General features: G+C 38.6%; 2 protein-coding genes across 2 annotated transcripts; both read left to right on the forward strand.

Moving 5' to 3' along the window:
* The first annotated feature begins 902 nt into the window (after nucleotides 1-902).
* LOC135236634 (olfactory receptor 11A1-like) lies at nucleotides 903-3,501 on the forward strand. Its single transcript, XM_064303106.1, has one exon. The coding sequence runs from the start codon at nucleotides 1,229-1,231 to the stop codon at nucleotides 2,156-2,158; it is 930 nt and encodes a 309-aa protein (XP_064159176.1). The 5' UTR covers nucleotides 903-1,228; the 3' UTR covers nucleotides 2,159-3,501.
* Nucleotides 3,502-9,032: 5,531 nt separating this feature from the next.
* LOC135236782 (olfactory receptor 52J3-like) lies at nucleotides 9,033-10,236 on the forward strand. Its single transcript, XM_064303313.1, has one exon. It carries the CDS (start codon nucleotides 9,218-9,220, stop codon nucleotides 10,145-10,147), a length of 930 nt encoding a protein of 309 aa, XP_064159383.1. The 5' UTR covers nucleotides 9,033-9,217; the 3' UTR covers nucleotides 10,148-10,236.
* The last annotated feature ends 6,189 nt before the right edge of the window (nucleotides 10,237-16,425 follow it).

The following is a 16,425-nucleotide window of genomic DNA, read 5'->3' on the forward strand; positions in this document are numbered from 1 at the left end:
ATAGGAATGCGAAATGGAGCATTTTAAAAACAAGGACACATTTTCTAAAAATAAAAAAAAAAAATTTTTAAGTTTACCCTGAACAAATGCAATTAACTAAATACCAAAATCTCAAAACATGCCAACAGCACATTAGGATGTAGAACGATAATTATCGTCTATATTTAAAAGTTGAATAAAGGCTCACGGATGGTGGTCGCAGGTGTAGACCTATCTGTGGGGTTAACATGAGTGAAATACCCTATAAAATCATTCTTAAGACAATTTATTAGTCGAGGGAAATAGGCCTAATATCATTTATTGATTTTATTTGATGCTTTGACAATTTGTTGTTCATTTTAAAATGACCTTTTTTTTACTATTAAAAATAAGTGCCAGAATGGCATTCCGGTGCAATCTTATAGCACTACAGCCCTGTGCCAGTTTTACGGTATGCTCATAAGAGTCTTATTTGTAAGGCAACAGGTACTGAACTGTGGACATATATGCGTTATACAAACCACTTTTCATGCATGCGGAGTACACACATTCTATTCGTACAGTTGTACAGTTGTCAGAGTGTCTGTTTTTTTAGTTGTTATTTTAATGTTTGCTTAGGATGTGCTTTGTATGTCTTCTAAGTCTCTATTTTAATGTAATGTTCTGCACTGGTGAAACTATATATATAACTATATCATCATCATCGTCATCACGTTTAACTCTTGCATGTGTTATTTTTCTCTAGTTTTCTCTCCCAGGACATCAATTCATTAAGCAGATTCGGTGAGGACGGTGATTCGCTGGCAAATCTCAAAGGCCATTTACACAATCCAGATATAAAGCCCGATACGGTGGGCACAGGCATTAAATGTTTCTGCCTGTAGCTTTCTCTATATAGTTAGAAACCAAATGAAGTCTTCGGCCCTTTGGCTTGAACATAAGGAACTTTTAATATTATTTTTCGTAATATGAAAGTATTCATGTTAATTTCAAGAGCAGTTGGAGGATTTCAGCCTTATACTTCGTTGTAATTTATTCAAACGACAACCATTGTGGACACGTAATATCCGAGCTTGGTGTTTTCGGAGCAGGAAGCCTACAAGCCTACGTACCAACAAACAGACTGATTATTGCTGACCGTCAGTACTTTTCCTGTTTGCGATGCAGGAGAAATTATCACCAGAAAAGGCGATGCAACAACATCTCGGAACCTCTCCGGCGTTTTTTACACGTCTGCTATAAAAGTACCATGGGGAACTCAACTGAAATATTGTTTTTTCTACAAGGACTGCATGAGACGGTGTCAAGCAAACACACATACTTCATCCTGATTCTTCTTGTTTACCTTTTTACTCTTTTAGCGAACCTGACTTTGATTGTGACAATTATTTTGGAGAGAACGCTCCATGAGCCCATGCTTGTATTCGTGTGTAACTTGTGTGTAAATGGTATACTTGGTGCCTCTTTATTTTATCCTAAAATATTGGTGGACCTCTCATCTGACATGAGTGTTACTTCGTATAAAGCCTGTCTGGGTCAAATTTTTGTATTATACAGCTACGTATACTGCGAATATACTACGTTAGCAATTATGGCTTATGACAGGTATATCGCGATATGCAAGCCGCTCAATTACCACTCCATCATCACGCCTCGGAAGGTGATGAAATTGCTTGTTTTTACCTGGCTTTCATCCATCTGTGAATCTGCTGGTGTGGCGGCCCTGGTAGCCAGGCTGCCCCTCTGTGGATTCAACATCGAAAAGATTTACTGCACAGCCTGGGCCGTGGTAAAGCTGTCATGCGTGGACACCACTATCAACAACATATACGGGTACATTCTCATGTTTTATCACAGTTGCCAATCAGTGCTGGTTGTGATTTCCTATATTTATATCGTCAGAGCATGTGTGCGATCGCCGAAAGAACGAAGTAAGTTCATGCAGACCTGTTTGCCCCATTTAATATCACTGTCCAACTTCTTCATCGCACTCGGTTTTGACCTCTTTAACACTCGTTATGGTTCCACCAGCCGTATGCAGGCTCTCCGCAATTTCATGTCCCTGGACTACCTCATTGTTCCACCGCTCCTAAATCCCCTCATTTATGGCCTGAGACTCAACCAGATCCGCCGGAGAATCTTTAGAGTTTGCATCCAGAAAACACATGCTCTGAAATAAAGAAGTGTGTCTACTTTGCTGTCCAGGTTGGAAAAGATAGATTTTTTGAAAATCCGCGAGTGATTGAATTTTACATTTGGAGCTGATATAGCTATAGGCGTTTGAATTGCTACCAGTTGAGTCGTCTCATTTACTACCTACATCTTCATGAAGATGGAGTCATTTTTCTTGTGAAGTAATTCCGTTTGCAAACCCTGTATAGCCTACTTTAATTCATTCTCTCGCGCATACAGGTATGTGCCTGGCAGACTGTAGCCTGTACAATTTTAGCCTCGGTATTTGCACAGTGAAACTGCTTCATGGTTAAAAACCGCAATCCGTGTCCTACGTTAGGTCTTCCACGCGCAGATAAATGGTCAGGCGCGCACCTTCCGAGCGCCTGGATGTTAAAAACGAATGTATCCTATATCCAACGGTGACCTTTCGCTGTTAAATTACAAATACTAGCCTATATCATCCGTAAGAAAGTGAATTAATGTGATATTCAATAAATCAAAATGAAAAATAATCATATGCTGTAAAAAAAATACCTCTGTGTATCCTAAAAGTAGACTGCGTATCGCACACATTTATTTTTACTCATGGAATTATGATTTAGTTAGTGAATGAACAAGGGACAATTGGACGACGACGCTGAACCAAACGAAAAGACGTAGAGCCCGAATTGTGTGTAGCCTATTAGACTACCTCCGGCACAGCTGCCCAGCACGTGCTGCTGTCAGCCGCCGACCACAAGCATTAGTCCTAAAAACTGTTCAACCACTACCATGGCCCTGGCAGTGCGATTTGAGGAGGGGTTTTCCACAAGAATTCCAACTGTAGGTATTGCTTTAAGAAAATGTGCGTAGAATAATTTTCTTACCCAAATATACCAATGGCTTTTGTAAATTACGTAATATAGCCTATGCGGTTTCATATTTTGTGAAATTTCCACAGCTTGAATAAAGGAGACATTGAAAGGGAGTTCACATTTAAATATTTATGACTGTCAAAGTGATATATAGCCTATAACGCAACTAACTCAGCTTACATTAGGCCTACTCGGCAACTAACATGTTACTTTTACCGTCCATTCATACTGATGGATATTCATTGCGGCAGTAGGCCTGCAGGTTAAGTAGCTTTCCCGGAGATATAGTGACATTGCCCTGCGTGAGAATCTGCTACTTCTAAGCCCAACACTCTGGGATTATACCATTATCCTGCAGTGTCACTCTGGGTGCTGAGAACTTCTGTTAATTTGTTCAGATGTTAACTGAAAATTGCTCCACATCATAAAAAATTAAGAAACTATCCAAAATTTCACCCTGATTGATAACAACAATTTTGTTTTGAATGGTTATGGACCCCGTGGACCTTAATAAAATTTGATCATATTTTTTGAATGTGCCAACTTTTTATTTGCCGTTTTCATTTCCCCTTCTTAGCTTTTAAACTTCACTTTATATTGTTTTTATTTAATGTTTTGTATGTCGACAAGGTGACCATCGGGAGGTGCAAAATCATTTGATATCAGCTTGCCAAATTAATTCTAGTCATGCCAAAGAGTAGCCTACTCATGTAAGCTAGTGACTGAAACAGGTGCAGCGAAAATATTTTCAGTAAATCAAGGATGTAGCTAGTTTTTATTTTTTTGTTACGTCATTACTGGTAAAAGATGGTCTACTTACGCCTGGCCAACAGAGGGCGCAATGAGACTAGTATTTCAGAATCGCGTTGGTAGCATCGTGATTCTAGAAACTTCGTCAGTATGCGAGTGATCGGTTCACTGCAGGTGAAATACCCGCTCGGATAATATTTTGTATTATCTTTTACACAGGTAAGTGGACCATAAACACCATCTAATAATGTAATGACATTGTAAACTTGAATGAATAGTAACGGTAATCATTAAGAAAAGGAAATGCTGAGTTTGACCGTAGTTTAGCATCACCACGTTAGACTAGCAACGACAGTAAAATGGCGATTGCTGACGAAACGAGTCATGTTAACTTTGCATTCACCAAAGAAAATGCAGTACTATCACTGAGGAATGAATGTAAAATAAGCCTCTGCTTGTATTTTTATTATCAGCGTTAGCAGACTAGAGCACTAATAGTCTTTTTTGCCGTAGATAATGAATTCATTTTGGTTCTCTTAGCTAACTGATAGCTTGGTTTATAGTAGCACATCACTGCAGCTAGGCTCGCCTAACAAACGAGGCGAGGGGATCTCGTGCTATGTGTATCGGTGCAGTTCGTAACATAGCAACAATGAGTACCGTGACGAGCTGAATGGGTACTTATTCTGTAGGCCTACATATCGGTAGTTAGTGAATCAGCCTGTCACCAGTACACTAATGGAGATTCATATTAATAACTATAGATTAATGTGATAGCATCCGTAGACTAATGGAGATTAATATGAACAATACGAGATTAATGTGATAGCCTGTATAATTCTATGACATTCTGCCCCTTAGTATAGCCTGGTTTTCATACAGAAAGAGTGCAGGGTGTCACGCAGTAAGGGCATAGAGTGTGTCACATTAAGAGGTTATCTGTTATTTTAAAAAGAAGAGTATAGCTACCAGTTTTAAAAAAATATCTATTTCACTAAGGAATAGCCTACTTATATTACCTTTGTCTGATCTGTAAACTAAAGAGCAGTGAACTTGATGCTATGAATGTCTGATTACAGGTTATTGTATACGAGTTAGAGTCATTATTTGTTTTGTTTAAGAGAAGCATCGCATTGGTAGCTTTGTGATTCTAGAAAATTTGTCAGTATATGATGCAAGTGATCAGATCAATTCAGGTTAAATACACGTCCTGATAATATTTTATATTATTTATCTTTAACATGGAAAATAAATGTGTTACGCCAGTCTGAGCCCCATGCATAATTTTGAGCTTGTAACACAATCAAGAAAAGAGCATTTGCCACGCGTGATTTTTCCCCGCAACCGACTACTGCTGTAACCACGTCCCTTAGCTGTTGACTACAGTTCTAAGCCTCTGCAAAGCAGTTTCATTGGAACAACATTCATTCGCACAGATGAGAGAGTTGTTTGGTCAGTTCGTCAACAGCAGGAAAACACCATCTAAGCAATCAAACTCGACATTTCCTCAACAAGGTGAAGAAATTGAAAAATGTGAAAAGCTAATTAGCTGGTTAATTATAAAGTAGTCGGTTTAATATTAATTTTCTACGGGTACCATACTGTTTCTTTTTACAGAAACAGGCAAGTCATAGAAATTACAGCACTTTTAAACACATTCCCCCATTTCAGGGCACCATAACGTTTGGGACAAATTGCTGCGCAGGTGTTTTCCGATTAGTCAGGCATGTTAAATTGCTTCCTTAATTGCAGGTATCTAGTCTTTATTTCAGAAAACAAATGTATTTTTCTACAGATACCATTTGACTGTTAGACAGGGAGCCTGCCTGTATGTACTGCACTCCACTGCAGCTTACTATCTCCATTTTGCCATACGCCAGTGATTCACATTTAGTAGAAATGTTTTATGGGGGCTCGAGTTGTAATAGCCCGTGATATGCAATTTTATTTACGTGTAAGCACGAACAGTCAGGCTTTGGCAATCATATATGCTTTTATTTCTTACTAGCATGAAGCCTAGGCTGTGGAGCAGTCAACAACGGCTTGAGCAGCGTCTTTATGTTTGAGTTTTATCAGTCAAGTCACAACCATTTGGGGTTAGTTGTCTATGCTTTGTTCAACGCGACCAAAGAAAACAGAAGACACTATCTCAAAAAAAGACGCTTGCTAACTAACACAAACAGCAGTATTATGGAGAGCGTTGCAGCAACAGTAACTAGTCTAAAGTAAAAAAAGTAAATAAATAAAAGCTGTATAATCATCGATCATGCTGCACGAAAATACATTATCCAATTAAAAATTGATTCATGGCGCCCTGGAATATCACCATAACTAAGGGGTGTGGTTTTGGAACATCTGCATTGCGATTCATAAACACGCACGCGCCCCCTATTGTCTTTGCTAGACTGCATCCGGCATCGTCCCTGCGGCCCCCACACAGGGAAACGAGTTTTAACAGACTTTACCTTACATTCCAGGCATTTAGCAGACGCTCTTATTCAAAGAAACTTACACAACTTTTCCATAGCATTTACATTGCATCCATTTATACAGCTTTTAAAGAGAAGAAATAATAAAATTAGTACTTGCCAGCTAGCTCCAAGCAATTTTTTCTAGTTAGTAATATATTTGACATAAATAGAACTATCTAGTACATTGTGGTTGTTTTGGTAATCTACTGATTGATAGCATCAAAGTTTAAAGTAATAATCTCGAAGATTTTCATTAAAATAAATATCTTTTAAGTCACTATCTATCACTGCATTGGGTAACACAATGGTGATTGAGCCTATTTTTATATTAATTTATACAATTATTATTATCATAATTCATGATTAAAAAACGTAATGTCTGTGACGACATTCCTGGGAAAAAATCACAAGCGGCGCACAGTTAGTGACGCGTTTTTCATCACCCATCAGCGGTTGGTCCGCCTGAGAGGGTAGGCGGAACTAACACAACAGGCTGGCTCTTCAACTCACTTGTGTGTGAGCGGCGTACTGTTTTTTCCGGTGTCTGCATGCGTTACAATAACAGAGAAAGGAGGGGTTGGGGGAGTTATGGAACCCTAAAAAGTTTTTATGTAACATGAGAGATCATATTATTTGTTGATGTAGATTTCGTATTACATTTATTGACAATGTAACTACTAAATTACATAGCTATTTGCACAGCTAACGCTAGCTACCGGACCATGTCAAGAAAGACAACATTAGTTTAGACAACGTTGCGCACAGTATCCATCTCTCATATCAGGTAACGTTGCGTTAGCTAGCTAGCTAATGTAATTAACACAATCTCATGTCAGCTAACAGTTAGAAAAAACGCTAGCTAACACTACCGACCGGTACCGACCTCGCAAACCGTCTCTCGAATGCAATGCTACCTTGCAACGTTGCAGTGTAGCTAACTTAAGGTCAGTTCAGATCAATGATTCGCAACGAGACTGGGTGCAACTTGCAAAATTCCCAGACGTCTGATTGTAAACGTTCTAAAACTACACTTGGCGATTTGACAAGGACGGTCTTTTAAAACCTCAGGGCAGGCAACGGCTCTGCTACTAGCCAGTTCGCATTGCTGCAATTTTCTCTGCAACATTCTAAAACCGTTTCGCCTCGTTGCGAATTATTGATCTGAACTGGCCTTAACGTTACCGTTATTTACATTGCCATCGAGTTCATCAATATATTATAATGATCAGAATAAAGCCGGGGTATGTGGAGCAGAGTCTGATTGTCTGATGTCTGATTTCTGAAAACGTCATGCAGGAGAAAACTAAAAGAATACGGCAGTATGGATTAGCATTGTTATTATTTTATTACGCTTCCTCATATGTTCCTTCAGCCTTTATGCCCTGTTTGATGAAATCTCCTTTGTTTTTGTTTTATTCTTCTTGTTCTGATTGCTAATTTAGCACCCAGCTCAGCTTTATTCTCGAACAGATTGTCACTTTAAATAAGGCATCTGGTTTGAGTTGATACTAATGTTAGCCAACTCAGTTAGCTATGTAGAAATGTGGAATTAACAAAATGGTCATATTGCAGATATGTAAGGGAAATGACTAAGAGAAATGTACTGCAAACTACCAGTAACTCCAGTCCATATCAGCCTATCCAAATCTAATTGAAAGCTGGCTGGTCTTCGAAGGGTATTGGGCATGAGGCGGCTTTAAACACTGAACTTCAGACAGTTAGCCGATAGTCTGAAACCAAAAGTCTGAATAGCGTACCCACAATGGAGTGCTAAATCTCCACCCAGAGTACCTTCAACATTTATGAATGCAAAATAACAAACGTGTGTCCCTATGGAAGTATTTGTGGTCCAGCTGGGAAGACACTAACTGGCCGGAGCGCCAGCAGAGAGCAAAACGAGAGTTGAGATCAAGAACAAGCAATTGGTCAAACAAAAAACCCAAACAGCAGACAAAGCGGAGGGGCTTTGCAAGAATCGGAATCAAGTATGAGAGTGAATGGTCAGAAACACGATCACGGGGCAAACAAACTAGAAGAGCTAAGGCAAGAATCGGAGTCGAAGGGAAGGAGTCAGTGGTCATACAAGAGATCTAATCAGAAAACAAAGCAGTGGGGCTAGACGGGAATTGGAATCAAACAAAAAAATAAGGTCACATACATGAAGTTGAACAAAGCAATCACTATACAAAGCACAAGTTCAAAGAGCTAGTCTCTACTGGTTGGGGGCAGATGATGCCTTTTTCAAATCGAGTGACCAGAGACAGAAACGGCCAGTCAAATGATGAACCAGAAAGACGAAACACTCACGCAAGATAAGCGCAAAATCAAACTCGTAACATATGCGTTATACAAACCACTTTTCATGCATGCTAAATACATACATACATCCTATTTTTAAGGGCATTGTATAAACTGTACAGTTGCGCGTTGCGGGAAGCACCAACCCCCTATTTGTTTGTTTGACTTTTAAAGTTCTTTTTTTAAAGGTTTCTGTACTTTGTCCTCTGAGTCTCTATATTAATGTAATGTTCTGTGCTGGCAACAGTGTGAATTTCCCTTTTGGGGATTCAGCAGGTCTATTTCATCATCATCATCATCACATTTAAATCTCGTCGGTGTTATTTTTCTATTTTTCTCTCTCAGGATTTCAGCTCATTAAGCAGATTCGGTGAGGACGGTGATTAGCTGGCAAATCTCAAAGGCCATTTACACAATCCAGATATAAAGTCCGATACAGTGGGCACAGACAGTAGCCTAAATGTTTCTGCGCGTTGCTTTCTCTGTACATTTAGGAACCAAATGAAGTCTTCAGCCCCTTGGCTTGAACATCAGGAAACGATTATATTATGACAAGCATCAAATGACAAGCATTGTGAATGGGTAATATCAGAGCGAGATGATTTCGGAATAGGAAGTCCACAAGCCTTCGTACAAACAAGCAGTCTGCTTATTGCTGATCTTCTGTACTTTTCCAGCTATTAAACTACCATGGAGAATTCAACTAAAATACTGTTTGTTCTACAAGGACTGAATGAGACAATATCAGGCAAACACACATACTTTGCTGTTACTCAACTTGTTTACCTTTTTACAATTTTAGTGAACCTGACTTTGATTGTGACTATTATTTTGGAGAAAACGCTCCATGAGCCCATGCTTATATTTCTCTGTAACTTGTGTGTAAATGGAATATGCGGTGCCTCTACATTTTATCCAAAAATATTGGTGGACCTTTCATCTGAATTGAGTGTTACTTCGTATGGAGCTTGTCTGGCCCAAATATTTGTATTATACAGCTATGTATTCTGTGAGTTCACTACATTAGCAGTGATGGCTTATGACAGGTATGTTGCGATATGCAAGCCGCTCAATTACCACTCCATCATCACGCCTCAGAAGATTGTGAAATTGCTGCTGTTTACCTGGCTTTTATCCATCTGTGAATCAGTTATTGTGGTGGCCCTTATAGCCAGACTACCCCTCTGTGGATACAAAATTGAAAAGATTTACTGCACAGCTTGGGCAGTGGTGAAGCTGTCATGTGTGGATACTATTATCAACAATGTATATGGGACCATTCTCTCGGCTTTTCACGTTGCACAGGTAGTGACGATCTTGATTTCCTATGTTAATATCATAAAAGTCTCTGTGCGATCTCCTGAAGATCGGAGTAAGTTCATGCAGACCTGTTTGCCCCATTTAATTGCATTGAGTACCTTTACGATCGCATTCCTTTTTGACCTCATGTACGCTCGCTACGGTCACACCGACCGTCTGCACGCACTTCGTAGTATCATGTCCCTGGAGTACCTCCTTATTCCACCGCTCCTAAATCCCCTAATCTATGGCCTGAGACTGAACCAGGTCCGCCGGAGAATCTTTAGAATTTCCACCCATAAAATACATGCTCTGAAATGAATATTGTGACTACTTTCCTGTCAAGGCTGGAAAACATAGATTTTTATAAAAATCTGTACTTGATTGAATTTTACATTTCGAGGTGATATATTGACATTTGAATTGTTATCAGTCGAGTCATCTAATTTACTACCTACATCTTTATTAATAGGTTAATTTTTCTTGTGAAGTGAACATTTCAAAGAGAAAATATTTGATAACATATTGGACAAAAATGTTTGGTGGAAAATGGAAGAATTGTTTTCCTGAATTTTTCAAGCAATCAACATCAGAGAAAGAAAAAATTTGAAATTATAACTTAGAGGAAAATTATTATTTATTAAACTTCAAAATTAAAAGTTAATGAACAAAACTTCTTCCTGATAATGAAATAAGACCTCATATAGACATCAACATAATTGCAAAAAAAAACACTCATTAGCAACAGGATAAAATTATGACCAAATTCATTCTTCTCCCACATTCCTTTTTAGCAGAAGCAACATGAACCACACAAATATGAATCAACCAGTGCAAATAAAATATCAAATAATCCACAGAAAATAAATCATACTTTAATAGAAACATATTAAACCACGCAGTTTAAGACTAACGGAAAGTACAACAAAACTACAGCAAATTATGTCACAGAATGGGAATAATTAAGCAAGGAACAGTATTTCATTGGGTTTTTTCCCATTATAACACACACACACATTTGTAGAGTGAACGAATATGATCTGAATTGTTTCAAATATCAGCTCTTGTGTTTTGTGCAAGGGTGTTATTTTTATTTTAAACATGTTGACTGCATTGGTGATGCATCCATGCACAATTCGCACCCTTCTGTGAGTACACAGAAAGATAAATAATGTAAAACACCTAGCAGAGGAACAAATTCAGTATCCCACCTGCTGCAGAAATGTTTTCATAAAAATGACTAGATGACAAAAATGATCAGTGAACAGTCGACAGTAAGGAACTATAAGGTTCTCAGAAGCAGATATTAGATATTCCCAGAAGTAATGTAAGCCTATGTTGGGCTAGTGGCTTAGTTTGGCTGATATTGTGTTTTAGTGTTACGCAAAACCTTGTGGGTCATGGGTTATGTTGCCTTGTGTATGAAAACATTGTCCGCTTGAGCGGTTCAGAGTTGGATAGCTTAGACAGATGCAAGCTGAAATAAGTCTCTTTTTTCCCCTGTGTTGAGGCTGCTATTTGTTGCAGTGCGAAAAAATAAAATTCTTAGTTTGTTCCTGTGTTTTTCCAAAATGAGTCCTCATTTTAGATACTTCTAAAAATGTCATCCAAATATATATCTTTGATATAGGAGTAAATAAGTAGTACAATTAGGGATGCACCAAAATTAAAATTCTTGGCCGAAACTGAAAATAAGGAAACACTTGGCCGAATACCAAATACTGAATACAATAACTGAAAATAAATAAATAAATAAATAAAAAACCACCATTAAATGTAATGTTTAAACTGGTAACCAACAAACCAAAAAAATAAAAACATCAATAAAAGATGGATGGGGAACAATTTTTTTCAAGCCAGGATAATGCCTCCCTATGTATATTATTGTATTCTCTATTGACACCAGCATAACATGCTTTATAGAGTATACCCGTGGAGACCAGATATGCCACCTGTGTGAATTTGATGGCTATGATCCTCCTTGTCAGTATAGAGTGGGTGGGGATCCATTTCCTTCAGCCAGGATAATGCATTTCTCTGTGCATATTAGCCAGTTGACACCTGCCTAAAATGCTTTATAAAGTATGCATTGTAGACCAGATATGCCACATATGTGCATTTGGTTTGGGGGTAATGAACATGGAGGGCAAGGAGTGTTCCACAGAAAGCTGATATACTAGAATAATATTCAGTGAAATTCTTTTTGGGAGGTAATTCAAGATCTTTATTATTTTCCTTTGTACAATACAAGAATACAATAACTAAAAAAACAAATAAACAGAGAAAACACACATCATTCAGCCAACATGATTTCCAACCACAAATGTTCACCTGTAGCCTAACGGTGGAATATATATTTCATTTCTACCTAACGTAATTTCAAAAGATAAGTCAATGTCGATTGTTGACTAATCAAGGGAAATGTAAAATACCTAATAACTGTATAAATAGGCTACTAGCTACATGCTGCGTGTATTAGTCGTTCTAAATGCACACAAAAAGGCGCTGTTTGAAATGAAAGTCAAAGCGTGAGATGCGCGTGCACGGACAGGGGAATCAGTTCGCTTCGAGGACACTGAATTCACCGGCACTGTTTGAATGCGTCATCAATAGCCGCAGGAGAGCAACGAAACAGCGTCACATTTAGCTACTTCTATACTTTTGTTACAATAAAAAAATGTTTTTAAAAACACACACATTCGGTCAAAAATTTCGGTGACCGAAATTTCGGTGCATCCCTGAGTGCAATGTTTTTTAACAAGGTCTGTTGTTATTTAGACTTTCAAATTTTGGTGTTCAGTACATATGAGGTGCTGTACATTTAAATGATTTGGAGTTTGATTCCTTTCAGCCTCTCGAAGCAGAGCAGGTCATAATTTTGACTGCTTTAAATGTCGTTTTTTAAAAATATACTGACAATAATATCAGGAAAATAATTATGGAGAATATTCAAACAAAAACTTTCCCATTTTCCATCTCTTCCGGTCCTGTGCCCAAGTCTGTCCTGTGGCTCTGCTTCAGCCGTATGTCGCCTGGTCATCCTTTTTTCCTCTTCCCCTCAGGGGTCCAGTATAAGGCCTCTTTTGGGATTGATTGTGATGTTCTCCACAGGCAGTGTCCAATCCAGTTCCACCTTTTTCTGGCACCATGATGTCCTCCTGGTTGCAGTGGTCTCGAATGTCTTGCTTTTTTATTCTCATGAGCCATCTGATTTTCAGGATGATTCTGAGGGATTTGTGGATGAAGGTTTTTTTTTTTGTTATTTCTTTTGTGATTATCCAGCATTTCGAGCCATATAGAAGAATAGATGTTTTAGTTGAAAAGTTTTATTTTGGTTTTGAGTGAGAGATTATTTGATCTCCATACTGGCTTTAATATGGCAAAGGCAGCTCTGCTTTTATTTAATCGAGACATAACGTCTGCATCAGTGCCTCCTCTGTCATCTACGGTGCTTCCTAGGTGGATAAAGTTGTTGGTCTTCATTGATGTCCTGGCCATTTATCTGTAAAAACTCAGGTGTGTCTGTGTTGATGCCCATGAGCTTCGTCTTTTTGTGTTAATACGGAGTCCGATTTTTCCTGAGGTAGTGTTTAATTTATTGTGTTTTTCTGGACTCTGTGAGGGGGGAGGGTGAAGGTGTCATTTGTTTAATTTTGTGTTTGTGTGAGTGCGCTCGCTCTCTCTCCATGCGACAACCAAAAGTGTTTATAATACACTGTAGCATACAAAGGATGAAAAAAGCCTGAGAACTGTATGGCATATACTGTGCCTTGAATAAAAAATTTAAAAACATGTGGCTGCCCCTCCTAAACTAGAGCAGTGCAGAATCGGGGCAGGCTGGTCTTGCAATGGACAACACTTGACTTAAGCTGTTAATGAAGTATTTCATCATCATCACATTTAACTCTTGCTTGTGTTATTTTTCTCTTTTTCTCTCTCGGGACTTCGACTCATTAAGCAGATTCGGTGAGGTCGGTGATTGGCTGTCAAATCTCAAAGGCCATTTACGCAATCCAGATATAAAGCCCGATACAGTGGGCACAGAGAGTAAATGTTTCTGCGCGTTGCTTTCTCTGTACTGTTAGGAACCAAATGAAGTCTTCAGCCCCTTGGCTTGAACATCAGGAAATGATTATATTATGACAAGCATCAAATGACAAGCATCCTGAATGGGTAATATCAGAGAGAGATGATTTTGGAATAGGAAGACCACAAGCGCTTGTACGAACAAGCAGTCTGCTTATTGCTGATCTTCTGTTTTTTCCTACTATTACCATGGAGAATTCAACTAAAATACTGTTTGTTCTACAAGGACTGAATGAGTTTAAGTCAAGCAAGCAGGCTTACTTTGTTGTTATGCATATTATTTATCTTTTTACAATTTTAGTAAACCTGACTTTGATTGTAACAATTATTTTGGAGAAAACGCTCCATGAGCCCATGCTTATATTTCTCTGTAACTTGTGTGTAAACGGGCTATGGGGTGCCTCTGCATTTTATCCTAAAATATTGGTGGACCTTTCATCTGACTTGAGTGGCACTTCGTATGAAGCTTGTCTGGGCCAAATGTTTGTATTGTACAGCTACATTCCCTGTGAATTTAATACATTAACAGTGATGGCTTATGACAGGTATGTCGCCATATGCAAGCCACTCAATTACCACTCCATCATCACACCTCAAAAGGTTGTGAAATTACTGCTTTTTACCTGGCTTTTATCCATCTGTATATCAGCTTTTGCGGTGGTCCTGATAGCCAGATTACCTCTCTGTGGATTCAAGATTGAAAAGATATATTGCGCCATTTGGGCAGTGGCGAAGCTGTCATGTGTGGATACCACAATCAACAACGTATACGGGTTCATTCTCATGACTTTTCACTTTTTACAGGTATTGCTGATCATGATTTCCTATGTTAATATCATAAAAGTCTCTGTACGTTCACCGGAAGATCGGAGTAAGTTCATGCAGACCTGTTTGCCCCATTTAATCGCACTGACCAGCTTCTCATTTTTTTTCCTTTTTGACCTCCTGTACGCTCGCTATGGTCCCACCGACCGTCTGCTTGCTCTCCGCAATTTCATGTCCCTGGAGCACTTCATTGTTCCACCGCTCCTAAATCCCCTAATTTATGGCCTGAAACTGAACCAGATCCGCCAGAGAATCTTTAGAATGAGAAGTCAGAAAACACGCGCTCTAAAGTGAATGTTTGTACTTTGGTCAGGTAAGAAAATCGATGTCTCCCCTCCAACAATATGATGACAACAATACAATAATTATCTGAACAGCAGAACTAAAGGATTCTAAGATGCAGCACAGTTTCAGACATTCCCGGAAGTAATAGAAGCCTGTGTTGCTCTAGTGGTCTTGTTTGGTTTACATTACAAATGCAAATGTCTGTGACTGAGTGATGAAGTTACACTATTGGTCGGCCAAGTTATGAAGTTACACCAGATCGGCCAGATCACGTGTGTTAGGTCCAGCCGTATACTAGGTTTTAACCTGGTCTTGTTTAGTTTCACACAAAACTTTGTGCGGTATGGGCTGTTTCCTTGTGTATGAAAACATGGCACGTATAATATATTCAGAGCGGGAAAACCCAGACCGATGCAAACTGGAATGAGTCATTTTACATAAAAATAAAATCCATAATGTTCCTGAGTTTTTCCAAAATTAGTCAGTCTCTTAGATATTTACAAAAATATCACCACCTATACAAATGACAACAATGTTTAAAAAATTTTTTTTTTTTTAGTAATCCATTATTTAAGTTTTTAAATTTTGGTGTTCAGTCAGTGTTGGGGAAACCTACTCTTTGTTATCATTCTTTTCTCTCTATCCTATGACGCATTGTGCAGACAGGCACAGCTACTTTAAGGCCAGATGAGGTAATCAGCGGAAAGTTGTGTTTGAAGATCACAGTGGAGAGAAGTTATTGGTGGACACATTCTATGAGCGTGCCCAATGTGTGAGGATTCTGATTGTTACCAATAAAAGATGGATGTATCAGACGGTTCAGAGTTCTCTTGGACTGCCTATAAGGAGCTCTTCCTGTGTGCTCATTGGTCAATAAATGTCACTTATTGAACCTGCCATTGCCATCTCATCCTTGGGTGTCCACCGCTCCTAAATCCCCTCATCTATGGCCTGAGACTGAGTCAGATCCGCCTGAGAATCTGAAATGAATACAGTGCTTGATTGAATTTTACATTTCGAGCTGATATATGGGCATTGAATTGTTATCAGTTCAGTTGTCTCATTTACTACCGACATAATTCAACAGTAAGATGGATTAATATTTATTGTGATTCTGTTTGAAAACTCTGGAACGACTGAGTTTAATTCTCTCGCACACAGTAGCCTACACAATTTTAGTCTCAAACTGCATATATATTGCTTATGTGCACACTGTCCAGGCGCATGGATATTCAACACATTTGATAGAGGAAATTTTTGATAACATATTGGAAAAAGAATTGGTGGATAAATGGAAGAATTGTTTCCAGTAATTCTTCAAAAGATCAACACCAGAGAAAGAAATGTAAAAATGAATTAAAGTAACTTCCTGAAAATTAAATAAGACTGCATATGGACATTGA

Source organism: Anguilla rostrata, chromosome 12, assembly GCF_018555375.3.
Source record: "Anguilla rostrata isolate EN2019 chromosome 12, ASM1855537v3, whole genome shotgun sequence".
Taxonomy (NCBI): Eukaryota; Metazoa; Chordata; class Actinopteri; order Anguilliformes; family Anguillidae; genus Anguilla; species Anguilla rostrata.

Excerpts from the sequence above, each read along its gene's own strand:
- LOC135236782 (XM_064303313.1), top strand. The coding sequence starts at position 9,218 with ATGGAGAATTCAACTAAAATACTGTTTGTTCTACAAGGACTGAATGAG.
- LOC135236634 (XM_064303106.1), top strand. The coding sequence starts at position 1,229 with ATGGGGAACTCAACTGAAATATTGTTTTTTCTACAAGGACTGCATGAG.